Source organism: Ceratotherium simum, chromosome 16, assembly GCF_057802395.1.
Source record: "Ceratotherium simum simum isolate JZ-2026a chromosome 16, ASM5780239v1, whole genome shotgun sequence".
Taxonomy (NCBI): Eukaryota; Metazoa; Chordata; class Mammalia; order Perissodactyla; family Rhinocerotidae; genus Ceratotherium; species Ceratotherium simum.
Genome location: NC_141915.1, coordinates 12,076,006 through 12,091,973, shown reverse-complemented (window position 1 = coordinate 12,091,973; position 15,968 = coordinate 12,076,006). Strand labels below are relative to the sequence as shown.

General features: G+C 37.4%; 1 protein-coding gene across 2 annotated transcripts in view; it reads right to left on the bottom strand.

Annotated features, from left to right (window-relative positions):
• Positions 1–15,968, bottom strand: part of RABEP1 (rabaptin, RAB GTPase binding effector protein 1) — a 112,751-nt gene that overhangs the window by 66,859 nt on the left and 29,924 nt on the right. For both annotated transcript variants that reach the window (XM_004433223.3, XM_087440587.1), the window contains exon 2: positions 6,246–6,374. In XM_004433223.3, the coding sequence (XP_004433280.2) occupies positions 6,246–6,374 (129 nt within the window). The remainder of the gene's footprint in view (positions 1–6,245; positions 6,375–15,968) is intronic.

The following is a 15,968-nucleotide window of genomic DNA, read 5'->3' as shown; positions in this document are numbered from 1 at the left end:
TTCTCCTCAAATATTCTCTACTACTTCCTCCATTCTCTTCTCCTTGAACTCTTTTTAGAGGTGTGCTGGAGAATCAATTCATCCTCTACGTCAACTGCTCTTTGATATTTCTCTCTTTGTCTCACTGGGAAGGAGAATTTCTCCAATACTGTTTTTTTTTTTTTTTCTTGGTGAGGGATTGGCCATGAGATAACATCTGCTGCCAATATTCCTCTTTTTGCTGAGCAAGATGGGCCCTGAGCTGACATCTGTGCCCATCTTCCTCTATTTTGTATATGGGACGCCGCCACAGCATGTCTTGATGAGCAGTTTGTAGGTCCACACCCAGGATCCGAACCTGCGAACCCCGGGCCGCCGAAGCGGAGTGCGTGAACTTAACCACTATGCCACTGGGCTGGTCCCTTAAATATTGTTTTCTAATTGACTAAAATCTCTGCGCCTTATCTACAGTTTAAACCATCTATTTACCTTATTTCAATTTATTTATTGTATTTCCAAGATTTCTAATGATTTTTAATTTTTTTCATATACTCTAGTTTAATTCCATATCTAAGTGCAAGCTTATGGCATGTGAACCACAAATATCTTCCAAACCTAGCTTTTAACTACTGAAACTCTGGTTAGTTAGCATCAGAGCTTTACGTAAATTTTGACCACATACAAAATCCTTTTAAACACAACTATAAAATTTCACTATCTTCTGGTGATTAATGTGAGCTCTATTTCTACTATTTTCCTTCAAACTGAGAACTCTTTGGCCTTTTGTTTGCTGACTCATGTAATAGTCTCTTACTCATTGCCCAAGACTGAGGATTTCCAAAACACAAACACTGCTGCAGTGCCGAGCTCTGTACTGAAGTTGGTTAAAGGAGAAAGCTAAATCAAATACTTTTTTGAAAGCTAAATACGTTCTTTTTAAGTTCAACAGAAAAGCAACAAAACTTTCAAAAATATTTATAACATTCCCAGTTGAAGACAGCTGGGAAAAGAATGGGTACTAAGGCAGAAACAGACAGTAAGAGGAGTTAAAAGGTAATAATCTCTTTTATTAGCACTGCTCATTACTGTTTGCACTTATATTTCAGCTCTTCTCCAAATAAATGAAAACATAGCTATTACAACACCAAAGCAAAAGCTGCTCCTATTGGGAAAAATACCAATTATTGGATTTCCAGGGTTACCTTGACCTGGTTTGCTGAAAGATAAAACAGACAAAGACTGCTGAACACATCAAAACCATGGCTTATACTGTTATCATCGGTGACAATCATAAAAGACTAGGTTTATACTTCAGAGTTGATGCAATAATATAAACTGCTGCTTTAGAGAACATCTTTAAATCTGATTTTTATTATGATATAGGCAAACAGACAAGACAGAAACTAAATCAACATTGACCTTTTACACACTATGCATTTTCTTTAGAAATGACACCAAAAACTCTCAAAAAAGGATCACGTTATTCCTTTTGAAATTGTGTAAAAAGTTACCTCAACTGTTCTCTATGGTCATCTTAAGTTCATCAAGAACTCCAGATAGTAAAGATACCATAGTACACATACAGATTATTTATTGGGTCTAGATGTATTCAAAGCAATTTTAACATACCAAGTATGTTTTTTGAATGAACCCACATTACAAGCTGTTTAGATCAGAAATATAAAACTGCAACTGATAATGTCTTTCAGAAATGAGAGGCTCTTGGTCATTTCCATTTCTTCAGAATTTTACAGAAAAGTCAATTTTATAATTTCAAAGAAGAAAGTACGAAAACAAGGGAAACTCTAACAGCCTTACTTGGGGACAGAGGAAAAACAAAGTAGAATGAACAACTTTGGACAAGATTAACTTGAATTTATTGAATAAGCAAAGACTGAAAGAAAAAGCTGTAGAGAGCATCATCAAGCTACAGAATTACTGGTGTGAGAGGTGAAGGGAAAAAAGGATGTCACTAGCCAGTATCATGGTGAGTTTGAAATGGTAATCAGAGAAAATACTGCAGTGACCTTATACATATATATTTAAAGGTATTACAGGTCATCTTAACAAGAATATACCATTGCACAGAGTTTAAAGTGGTGTCTCATCAATTCAAGTTTACAACAAATTTTAAAAGGGAGAGGTTAACAAATTCACATGAACACATTGAAAAATTGGAAAAAACTTATTTCTCATGACATTTAACATATATTCAAACAATGATGATACTGTGCAAAATGTATTATCTACCCCAGTAGACCACACTTTCTTGAAGATAAAAACCATATCTCATTCATCCCAACCTCCACAGTGTCTTGCAGAATGCCACCATGCCTAGACAGGAATACCAGTTTTCCCATCTCCTTGTCAGCCTTTGAAGGAACAAAATAAAACAGGAAACAGCCTTCCTGCAAGCCATGAGAAAATGGAACCCCATCCCATACTACAGTCAGTGACCCTTTCCACGCCAGGGCTGAATTCCTAGAACCTTCCATCCTATAGAACAGTGGCTTTCAAACTTCTCTCACCACAATTCACAACAAGAAATATATTTCATATCACAATTCTATACATACATGTATATATGTAACTGAAACAAAACATTTTCATGCAACTATACTTACTTAACCTTACCAAATATAATGTGCACTGTGATTTTCCATTTTATTCCTTTTTTTAAAATCACTGGTCACAACCCACTCAGTTTTGTTATCCATCAATGGGTTACAACCTGTAGTCTGAATAACAGCACTCCAGGGCAGTGGTCTTAAAAGTGGGGTACATTTATCCCTGGGGGTATGCAAAGATTTTCCAAGAGATTCATAGGCACATGTTGTTTTAAAGGAATCAACTGGCTAGATCCTCAACTTTCACAAATATTGTTTCCTAAAACAGAGAGGTGTTTAAGTGCAGATTCTCCTGCCCACCTCCCTTAACACCCTTCTCCCACTAAACTAAAGAAAGGCTTTTCACCCATCCTGAATTTTACTATGGTTCACTGCCGTGTTGTGTAAAAGCTCATCTGTGATATCAAACTAGAGGGACAATTTAAAATAGCAATGTCAGTAATAAACAAGTGAATGACTAATAACTGGGTAACAAATCTTTTGGCAGTCCAGGTGACTGCAAAGTCTGCTTTCAACAAAATTGAGGGAAGACCTACCTGAGTTGTCAGCCAATAGGATAAAAATATTTTTGAACCTAGAGCACTATGTGATTGAACATATAATTCAGAAAAAAAGAAAATGGAATAATTATCGCTATAAAAAATTTCTATGTCCATCTACTTATTTATGAGACCAAGAATTCTCAGCATTTATATCTATTTAAAAAAAATGAAACTTATCTTTTTCTTTTTTTTTTTTTGTGAGGAATATCAGCCCTGGGCTAACATCCAATGCCAATCCCCCTCTTTTTTTTTTTTTGTGAGGAAGATCAGCCCTGAGCTAACATCCGTGCTAATCCTCCTCTTTTTTTGCTGAGGAAGACTGGCTCTGAGCTAACATCTATTGCCAATCCTCCTCCTTTTTTTCCCCAAAGCCCCAGTAGATAGTTGTATGTCATGGTTGCACATCCTTCTAGTTGCTGTATGTGGGACGCGGCCTCAGCATGGCCGGAGAAGTGGTGCGTCGGTGTGCGCCCCAGATCCGAACCCAGGCCGCCAGTAGCGGAGCGCGCGCACTTAACCGCTAAGCCACGGGGCCGGCACCCAATCCCCCTCTTTTTTTGCCAAGGAAGATTGGCCCTGGGTTAACACCTGTGCCCATCTTCCTCTATTTTATATGGGACGTCGCCACAGCATGGCTTGACAAGCAGTGCATCGGTGAGCAGCTGGGATCCAAACCTTCGAACTCTGGGCCGCCAAAGCAGAACGTGTGCACTTAACTGCTACGCCACTGGGCCGGCCCCTGAAACTTATCTTTTTCTAAAAGTAAACACTATTCACCCAGAGGTTAATGACTTAATTGGGAGGGAGACCCAATATATCTCATAAGAGCTGCACTTCCAATAATTTTTACTTTTTTGTGTGTGTGTGAGGAAGATCAGCCCTGAGCTAACATCCATGCCAATCCTCCTCTTTTTGCTAAGGAAGACCAGCCCTGAGCTAACATCTATTGCCAATCCTCCTCCTTTTTTTTTTTTCCCTTTTTCTCCCCAAAGCCCCAGTAGATAGTTGTATGTCATAGTTGCACATCCTTCTAGTTGCTGTATGTGGGATGCCGCCTCAGCATGGCCGGAGAAGCGGTGCATCGGTGCGCGCCCGGGATCCGAACCCGGGCCGCCAGTAGTGGAGCACGCACACTTAATCGCTAAGCCATGGGGCCAGCCCCTAATTTTTACATTTTAATAATTTATTTTTAATGTGTAAAATATTTATGGTGTGATCAATTATGTACTATTAATAACTATAATGATAACTCAATACAGAAGAAATTTATATGCATATTTTTGTTGCAGAGAAGTCGGACCAAATTCTTTTAAATGGCTTTCAAGCACAAAATATTACTTTAGGCCAGTGGTTCTCAAACTCTGGTCCCTGAACCAATAACATCAGCATCACCTGGTAACTTGCTGGAAATGCAAATTCTAGGATCCCACAGGCTTAGTGAATTAGAAATTCTGGGGGTAGGGCCCAGTAATCTTTAATAAACCCTCCAAGTAAAATTCTGATGCACATTCAAGTTTGTGTGCTAAAAAAAAAATTTTTAGAATAAAATTCTGAGGAAGATGTAAAAAAGAAAACCCAACACAAGGAGGAAAAAAATGTAAAATTTCTGCTGAAGAGCTTATTCATGTACTTTTTATTCAATGAATGATGATGGATATTAAGTCACTAAAATTGATTCCACTAGATATGTTTAAAAGCAAGAAGTTTTAAACTGTCAGTATTGACAATATGATAGAATTTACATCCTTCACATCTTTTTAAATTTAAAATAAATTTTAAACATCAACTTCAAAAAGGTAGGGGTGTATATAAATATTCTATGGCGTACATTAATTTAAAAGTTGGATGATCTACAGCAGTGGTTCTCAAACTGTGGTCCTTGGACTAGCACTACAATCACCTATGAACTTATCAGAAATGCAAATTCTCGGGCCCCACCCCAACATACTGTGTTCTAATAAGCTCTCCAGATGATTTTTATCCACCTTAAAGTTTGAAAGCCACTGGTCTAGACTAGAGCAGTCGTTCTCAAAATTTAGTGCGCATCTGAATCAGCTGGAGAGCTTCTTAAGCCATCAACTGCTGGACCCTAATACCAGAGTTTCTGACTCAGTACATCTGGGGTAGGACCCCAAATTTTGCATTTCTAACAAGCTTCCCAGATGCTGATGCTGCTATTCCACAATCACACTTTGAAAACCACTGGTCTAGGCTTTGGAAACCACACCCATATTTTCCTAGGTCATTACCCAAAATGTAAACCCTTCCTCTTATCCTTCAGACAAGGTCCCTATGATATGCTCTCACGTATTTGCCTTGTACACTTTCCTTTTTTTAAACTACTCACACGGTTACTTAACATTTTCCTCACCAGAGTTCAAGTTCTATGAGTTAAAGAACCACATGAATCTTGCTCCTTCTGTACACACAGCACCTAGACACAATGTCTGCCTCACAGTAGATATTAAATAAATATTTACTGATAAATAACTGAACATTTGTTGGATAAATCCCATGAAATTTCAGTTTTAATATAACATGGCTGGGCCGGCCCTGTGGCTTGGTGGTTAAGTGCGCGCGCTGCAATGCTGGTGGCCTGGGTTCGGATCCCGGGTGCGCATCGAGGCACCACTTCTCCGTCCATCCTGAGGCCGCGTCCCACATACAGCAACTAGAAGGATGTGCAGCTATGACATACAACTATCTACTGGGGCTTTGGGGGGGAAAAAAAATAAAATAAATAAATATAACATGGCTAAGGCTGTTATTAGAATGCCAATAGTCCTGACTTGTCTGGGACTGTCTCTCGAGTTATGTTAAGAGCACTGGAAGTCCTGTGTCCCAGGACTAGGTAGCCTACTATGTTAAATTTATCATCATTAAGGTCAAAAGACAAGGCAAAATCTGAGTAATGCATTTTCAACTTGTTTTTCAATTCTATTCTTAACCCTAGCCTCTAAATCGGCCTTTATTATACAATGCAAGTACAAATAAAATCAAGGTTTATTCAGTGATAAAATTAACATTGTACTACCAAGAAACTTCTCATTTTAAGGCAGTTTTAGTATGGGGACTAGAGGGAGACTTATGAACTTACCCTCTTTAGCCAAATATAACTCTTTAAATTTTGCTCTCTTTTGATTAAATTCTTGCTCAAGCTGCTGCTGTGCACGTAAAAATTCTGCATTAATTTTTTCCAATTCTGCTACCCGTTGCTGAAGAGAAACTAAAAAAAAAAGAAAAAAACTAGTTAACAAGTAATAACTTTTATTTATAAATTAAGTAACAAGAATAAATTAGTATTCCAGCTGCACATTTCTATAATGAAACAAGTAGTTATGCTTCTTCCAAAGATCCAATATATTCTAGGAAATTCTAATTTAAAAAAAAAATAAGACACTTCTATTAGACTTAATACATAAACTGTGACTGAAACATGTAAAGCGAAACAGCCTATATACGGAGAATCACATAAGGCAAACTTCCCAAAAGAGAGCTTCTAAAGGTCCTTTGTATAACTGACAGAATAGAATGTCAATCCACTTCTGGAGTTGTTAAATATTGGATTATTTGGGCTATTTATCCCACAAATGAACCCACTGCCAATCTTCCTAGCTCCTGTTTCTCTTGAGTATTATGAGCAAAAAAATGGTTCCTTGATTAGGATAGCCATACCAACTTGAACTACTCTTCCAATTTCAAGATGATTCATTACCATTATGCTGAAATCATAATCAAAACCCCTTTCATACAGAAAGGATCCAGAACTCTACATTCTGTATGAACTCTCATTACTGGGAGATTATCTGGTTTTTAGACTAATGTTGATTGTGGGGTGGCAGGGACTGGGATACTCTTTTACTTTAGGGGCACTATAATTTGGCCACAGTTGATTAAATAAATGCCTATCCTGACCAAACCCAGAGAATCTTCTGGTTCAAGCAAAGGGTGAGAAATCCAGGAGTCCAAACCTTTGACCTCCTCCTTTGCTCCAACAGCAACCCAACCAAAAAGCTATGACCCTAATCCCTCCAGCAGATACCTATCAGTACTAACACCATTGCCTAATTACCATGGGCCAGCAGAGGTCCCAATTCCCTACTACAAGCCACCCCAAATGATGATGATCTGCCTATAATTTTAACTAGATCTGAGATTCTTTTTTTTGTGTGTGTGAGGAATATCAGCCCTGAGCTAACATCCATGCTAATCCTCCTCTTTTTGCTGAGGAAGACCGGCTCTGAGCTAACATCTATTGCCAATCCTCCTTTTTTTTTTTCCCCTTTTTCTCCCCAAAGCCCCAGTAGATAGTTGTATGTCACAGGTGCACATCCTTCTAGTTGCTGTATGTGGGACGCGGCCTCAGCATGGCTGGAGAAGCGGTGCGTCGGTGCGCGCCGGGATCCAAACCCGGGCGGCCAGTAGCGGAGCGTGCGCCCTTAACCGCTAAGCCACGGGGCCGGCCCTGAGATTATTTCTGAAGTCCCTCCCTCCCCCAAACTATTACTCAATTTAATTGAGAGCTGATTTTACAGTACACAGAAAAAAGACTGGGAAAAATGCACCACTGATTTTACCTATGAGTAATAGAATTATGGCTCATTAATTTCTTCCATATGCTTTTCTAAGTTCTCTACAACTCCTTTAATAATAAATAAATGAACTAAAACCAGTATTTGTTCATTCCCATGACATCTCCAGACTAGCGTCACTACATATCTAACAACATCAGTGCAATCCATGTCAGAAAGAGGACATGACTGCCACTGAGTTCCGTGTCATTAAAGGTAAGGAGTCATTTTGAGAAGCAAATATCTAGGGTCTTTAGGTCAAAGTAAAGAATGACATCTGGTCATCTGAACCACTGATAACCTTTGGAGAAAAAGAGGGGTGGAGAATCCACTGGAAGGGAGAAATACAGAGTTATCTCATATTTACTATTTGAAATCATGAAGGAAACTTGTTCTCTGTGCTATTTATTTCTCCTGTTATTTTTATTGTCCAAATTCCAATTGTTACATTAACCAAGTTTTCCACTTAACACTTAAAAATTACTGGTAGCTACTGTTTACTGCATGAGGTAGAAAAGGGCTCTGAGGAATCCAGAAAGAAGAAAGAGCAAGACTCCTCCGTTCTTACTTTTACATTTAAGAACTATGCTCCCACCCCACCCCTACTTTCCACCAAAAGATACACAGACATAATTCCCATACCTTTCAACATTATATTTATATTCAGGAACTGAGGCTAATGAATCAATAAAAACTAAAATGCAGCCTTCAAGATTGCAGCCAAGATTAAGTGTGTTTCTATTACTCCTAACTCTGTTCTGGCTCTGACCCACAGTTGAGACTACCCACACCCACAGGTCTGGCTGCCTCTCTCCAGGTTTCAGGACAGTTTTCAATTCCAGAAATCGTGATCCCTTTGAGGGTATACCAAGTAACTCCCTTATTCTCATTTGTCTTTTTTGTGTGTGTGAGGAAGATTAGCCCTGGGTTAACATCCGTGCCCATCTTCCTCTACTTAATATGTGGGACGCCTGCCACAGCATGGCTTGATAAGTGATGCATATATCCACACCCAGGATCTGAACCCGCTCACTCCGGGCCTTGGAAGCAGAGCACGAGAACTTAACCACTACACCACCGGGTGCCCCTCATTTGTCTTTTTAATAAAAAAAATTTTAAATCCATCTGAAGTACTTCTAACATACTGAAATTTTACAGTACAGAAAAAGGCCAAAACAACTGCTTTTTACAAGAATGCCTCTACTGCTATTTTGAAAAAAATCAATTCACCTTGCATAAGACAGCAGGAAAGTTTACAAACAGGCATATCCCAATGCATTAGCAACCAACCACAAATCCAAACGAAAACAGCTTTCATCACACAAAATGCTGTATTATTTTTCTAACATGGTGACTACCAGTTCAAAAAAATTAGTTAATAGTTCATGCAAAAAGTACTTAGCCTGGCATATAGAAAAAAATTGATAAATGTTAGCTATAATTATCAAACTAGTGATATCTATTTAATGAATAAAGGAAAAATGCAGAGTGATCAAGTGACTTTGTATGTAGCCACAAAAGACCAGAAGTCACTTCCAACCTCATGATTCTGACTCAGTTGCATGCTTAGACTTCATACCATTCCCTATTACTATGTATCTTCATAGCATCATAGACAAATTAATTAGTGTTAATGCCAACCCTTAGCAATATTAAGCCTCTGTAACTTAGCAGCTGAGAACTATTAGTACACCGGCCTTCATTAACCTTTCCACACACTCTGTATATTGTTACCTTCATTTGAGTAACAAGAAAAAGGGGAAAAGTATCTTATGCAATGGCTACTTTTTTTTTTTAAACAGTTTTATTTACTTATTTATTTATTTATTTATTTATTTTGTGAGGAAGATCAGCCCTGAGCTAACATCCACGCCAATCCTCCTCTTTTTGCTGAGGAAGACCAGCTCTGAGCTAACATCTATCACCAATCCTCCTCCTTTTTTTTTTCCCCAAAGCCCCAGTAGATAGTTGTATGTCATAGCTGCACATCCTTCTAGTTGCTGTATGTGGGACGCGGCCTCAGCATGGCCGGAGAAGTGGTGCGTCGGTGCACGCCTGAGATCCGAACCGCCAGTAGCGGAGAGCGCACACTTAACCGCTAAGCCACGGGGCCGGCCCTGCAATGGCTACTTTTAATGCTTGACATCCAAAGGGAAAAATTATTACATCATTTACTCAAAACGTCTGAATTCAGCAACAATACTGAAAGAAAGGAAAAAGAAAAAAGAATAATATGGTAAATAAATGAAGGAAAGACTCAATAATTCTTAGATATATCTCCTTCCCTAATTTTGACACAAATGGGAGAACATGTAATAACTTAAAAATATTTTTAAGCCCCAAGTTGTGTCCTCCTATTACATTCCTCTAACATTGTACTAAATTTGATGAGACACAAGCAATGGGAGAAGGAAAAAAAAGCAGTCTACGTCAAATATTACTACAACCAGAACCTTTTTGTATAAACATGTTCAAGATCAAAGAAAACATCTATTTCAAACAAAAAAACCAGAACATAGGGCCGGCCCGGTGGCGCAAGTAGTTAAGTGCACGTGCTCTGCTGTGGCGGCCCGGGGTCTGCCGGTTCGGATCCCGGGCGCGCACCAACGCACCACTTGTCAAGCCATGCTGTGGCGGTGTCCCATGTAAAGTGGAGGAAGATGGGCATGGATGTTAGCCCAGGGCCGGTCTTCCTCAGCAAAAAGAGGAGGATTGGCAGATGTTAGGTCAGGGCCGATCTTCCTCACCAAAAAAGAAAAACAGAACATAACTCCAGTGGAACAAAAGAATCGAAACAGTTCCTGACACTCAGAAGTCTTAAGTTATGTATCATTGGGTTTTAAAGTGAAAATATTAAGTATGATAGGTACACCTATCCAATGTAATAATATCAAGCCAGAAAAATTATACTAAATAAAAAGAACAAGAAACAAAATTATATATGACCCAATAGGAGCTATGCAAAAAATACATAGAAAAAAGACTGGAAAGAATATGCCAAATTATATTCAGAGTGGTTGCCTCTCTGAATCAAAGGGCAAGTAAAAGGATAAGTTACAGTGATTGGATTTAAAGTAAAAGGTAATGAGTGTTTCATTTTTCTGTTTAGTTTTAATGATTATAATTTTATCTTATTGCTCCATCTCAATCTCTCTGCTCATAAAACGTGCACATAATTTACTTTGATGGTCTTAAAATATTTCAACACACTAAATAATCAGTTTTTAAAACTACACTTATATTTCCCAGGACAAGCAATTCGCTAAAATAGATAAATTTCCTAAAAAACAATCTCTTCTGTTCCAAAAGTGGCCTTCCAGCTAACAAACTGCCTTCTCTCAGTGCTCTAAAAATTCATCACGTCCAGCTTCTTTTAGGAATTACTAAAAATGATTATTACTTGCCGTAAATCTACCCACTGAATTGTGCTTTGTTTAGGCTAATATTTAAACAAATCCACAATTACTTAGCATGCCTCACAGACGAAGGTAGAGTGGGTGGGGCTGGCAGGAATTACTAAATCTAGAGAATATCCATCACAGACAAACAGCAGTCCACTTGCAGGTAACTGGGTTAACACTGCCAATCACTTTACAACATTAGACCAAACAGATAAAGCCTTCAGAAATCACTTTTTCCATAATATTAAAGATAATCACAATTCTTTAGTACAAACAGAAAGTTGTCATTTCACTTATGTAAAGTGAAATTATGTAAATCCCATTTCACTTTATATAATCCCCAAAACATGACTTTAGCAACTTTAAGAAACTGCATTCTTTTACTTTGTCCATTTACTCAGATAAACCAGTTCTAAAACAGCATAACATTTGGTTAGGAAGTTTATACAGAACAACTTCTTAGCCTTCCTTCTGTGAATCAACGTGAAAAACCCTATTTTGTCTTTTCTGTTTTGCAAGTCTCTTAGAGCAATTAGGTGTCATAATACTTCAGACAAAAGACAACACCTTAAAGAAGATGAATTTCAAATAAGAAAGCCAATTATTTCTTATGTAAAGATTACCTGATTACCTGTAAATTATCTGAAGATGTTATTATGAATCTAGGAAAAATATTAAGTCAAAGAAAAAACTGGCACCAAATGTTAATTCAGGGGGAAAAATAAGATAATGAAAAACTATTTAAGAGATTCTTCAAAAGGGTAAAAGAATTAAGGAGAAGAAACAATGGAAAAAAGCCTGATTTGGGGGAGAGGGTAGCAGGCGTGGTAAAGGTGGAGAAGGGAAGAATCGAAGGACACAGGAATATATTCTCATTTTCATTTATGATCAAAATTAATTAATAACCTTCAGGTGTTTGCAGTGTAGAATTTTTCTTGGTCTAATTTTTAGTTCTACAATATTAATTGAATAGGAACAACCACAGAATCGTAGTGTTGCAAGGATTTTAGAGATTATTCTAGTCCAGTTCATTTCAAACTGAGTCTCAATCCATTAATGAGTTGTTAAATCAATTTAGTGATTAGCAATCTGCCTTTTAAAAATAATTAAATTTAATAGAAAATATCAGCAACACATTTAATATGAGTACGTGTTATTTCATGAAATTTGTATTCCACCTACTTAGATGTTTATACTGCGTTGCAATAAAAAATGTGTTTCTTACTGTGGAGAGAGGTCAAAATAGTTTAAAAACCACCAAGTCCTAACTCATGCAGGAATCCATTCCTACAGTACCACAGACAGGTGGTATGGCTTCACATGAACATAAATCTAGAAACTCAGTTCACTGCCTCACAGGCAGCCAATTCCACTGTTCAGAGATTTTAGATTATCCTCCTCACCTTCCCTTGGATAACTGATCATCTGTAAGAAATATCTATTTTTCAGGACATGACCATAAATCAGCTTTCTTAGAGATCTTAGTTCTACCCTATAGAATTAGAGAGGAAAATTTCTAATATCTGACATCTCACACTTGCCCTCTCCTTGCTTTTTCAGGTAAACACCTCCTCTTTAATAATTTCTAAATTCATCATTATCTAAGTTGCTCTCCCCGCATATAGGTAGTCCAACTTCTACATAAAATAGGACACTCTGACCCTAACACAAAACCACGTAGAGTCTAGCAGAAACATTCTATCTGGGGCCTATATTCTTAATAATGGACTGTAAATTTACTCTAGGTTTTTTTGGCCACAAACCCACACTGTCTTTGTTAGCCCATAAAATGAACATAATCTAACACTGCCCTTAAATCCTTTACACTTGAACTTCAACTAAGCCAAGGCTCCCTGTAACCTATACTTGGTGCAGGTTTAGCCATGTTGCAGAGTTTTAGTTTGTTTGGGTTTTTTAAATCACAGTTTTAAGTTAGAACTAAAGATACAGCCCTTTGGTACATCACCTGAGATCTCGGTGGAGGTTGATATTGATATATTAGGTTGTTCTATTAGTTACAAATTCATTCCAATCATCCTTAGTATCAAATCACATTTCTTCATCTTATCCATGATTTCATAACAGCGTAGTCAAATGTCTTATTAAAATTCAAAGATAAGGGCCGGCTCCGTGGCTTAGCGGTTAAGTGCGCGCGCTCTGATGCTGGCGGCCCGGGTTCGGATCCCGGGCGCGCCCCGAGGCACCACTTCTCCGTCCAACGCGAGACCGAGTCTCACGTACAGCAACTAGAAGGATGTGAACCTATGACATGCAGCTATCTACTGGGGCTTTGGGGGGAAAAAAATGAATAAATAAAATCTTTAAAAAAAAAAATAAATAAAATTCAAAGATAAGCTATCTACAATTTTGGAGTCAGAGAAACTTGTGCTTCAGCCAAAACCTAAGCTTTCATTATACGAATTAGGGCAAATAGTTTAACCTTTCCAAGATTTCATTAAAATAAAGAAAAGTATCGATTGCTATGAGGATTAGAGATAGCGTCACGTAAAAGTAACTCACATATAATAGGCACTCAAATGGCAGCCACCATTAACAACTTCAGAATTTAACAGTTTCAGGTTCAAGATTCTGCTAAAAATAATGGAGATGTTCATTTGGCTCAACTTGTTCTAGAGAGCCTTCCCAGTGATAACTACAAAATCACTTTACTTTCTAAAATGCTCATAAACCACTGCCTTAATAATCTACTCTTTTTTAAATGTTCCCCAAACTGTATTCAAGCAAATTATCAATTAAGACAAGCAGGTAAACAAAGTTTTGAGAAAAAGTCAAAAATACAAAAGCGAAGTAACTATGAACAAAAGAATGGGGATTTCAGTGAATGTTCAGTAGATAAACAATGCAATATAAACTATAGTCCAGGCTCTATTCGTATAAGGCTATAAAGCTATATTCTACCATGTATTCCCATATAGACTATATATTGACAATGAGAACCATGAAAAAAAGTCTCAAATAGTTGCCAAAAAAGGATAACTTCAGAAATAAGCCAACTATATGGTTGAAATAAACAATGGACGTTTTTGCTTACTAGTTAAGAGATACGATACAGTTCAACCACCATTATATGCATTTTACTAGATAGTTTTTAAATCATCTTAATTTCTGATTACATTTAGATCAATTATCGTGACTGTCAAAAGCTGGTTTTCAACAACTGATATAAGTATGCACGGATAAAAAGGGACTGTTGTCTATTCAATTTGTATAAAATGGTATCATTCTGTTTCCCAATAGTATTTCAAACCATATAATGCCAAGCCAGATGAAAAAGCATGACTATCACTGGACTGATTAGCAGATGTATTTTCTAACTATTTGGTATTTAAATACTTTAGTTCCCCACTTATAAGACAAAGAAGGCTATTCAAAACTTAAATATCAGGCCTACTTAAGGAAATGGCCAAAAGAATTCAGTTTTCAGCCTATAACTCTGTTGGCATTCATAAGCAGAACTACATCTTGCCACTTCAGGACCTGGCTTGGGACTCTTAAAAATTCACTATCATGAATTTTACCAAACATTCAAAGAAGATTTAATACCTATCCTTCTCAAACTATTCCAAAAAATAGAGGAAGATGGAACACTTCCTAAATCATTCTACAAGGCCAACATCACCCTGATACCAAAACCAGACAAAGACAATACAAAGAAAGAAAATTACAGGCCAATATCGCTGATGAACATTGATGCAAAAATCCTCAACAAAATATTGGCAAACCGAATACAACAATACATTAAAAAGATCATACACCATGATCAAGTGGGATTTATACCAGGGACGCAGGGATGGTTCAACATCCGCAAATCAATCAACGTGATACATCACATCAACAAAACAAAGAATAAAAACCACATGATCATCTCAATAGACGCAGAGAAGGCATTTGACAAGATACAACATCCATTTATGATAAAAACTCTCAATAAAATGGGAATAGAAGGAAAGTACCTCAACATAATAAAGGCCATATATGACAAACCCACAGCCAACATCATACTCAATGGGAAAGACTGAAAGCCATTCCTCTGAGAACAGGAACGAGGCAGGGCTGCCCACTCTCACCACTCCTGTTCAACATAGTACTGGAGGTTTTGGCCAGAGCAATTAGGCAAGAAAAAGGAATAAAAGGAATCCAAATAGGTAACGAAGAAGTGAAACTCTCACTATTTGCAGATGACATGATTGTATATATAGAAAACCCTAAAGAATCTGTTGGAAAACTATTAGAAACAATCAACAACTACAGCAAAGTTGCAGGGTACAAAATCAATCTACAAAAATCAGTTGCATTTCTATATGCTAATAATGAACTAACAGAAAGAGAGCTCAAAAAGATAATACCATTTACAATTGCATCAAAAGAATAAAATACCTAGGAATAAATCTTACCAAGGAGGTGAAGGACCTATACAATGAGAACTACAAGACATTATTGAAAGAAATCCATGATGACATAAAGAAATGGAAAGACATCCCATGCACGTGGATTGGAAGAATAAACATAGTTAAAATGTCTATATTACCTAAAGCAATCTACAGATTCAATGCAATCCCAATCAGAATCCCAATGACATTCTTCACAGAAATAGAAAAAAGAATACTAAAATTTATATGGGGCAACAAAAGACCCCGAATAGCTAAAGAAATCCTAAAGAAAAAGAACAAAGCAGGAGGCATCACAATCCCTGACTTCAAAACATACTACAAAGCAATAGTAATCAAAACAGCATGGTACTGGTACAAAAACAGGCACACAGATCAATGGAACAGAATTGAAAGCCCAGAAATAAAACCACACATACACGGACAGCTAATTTTCGAC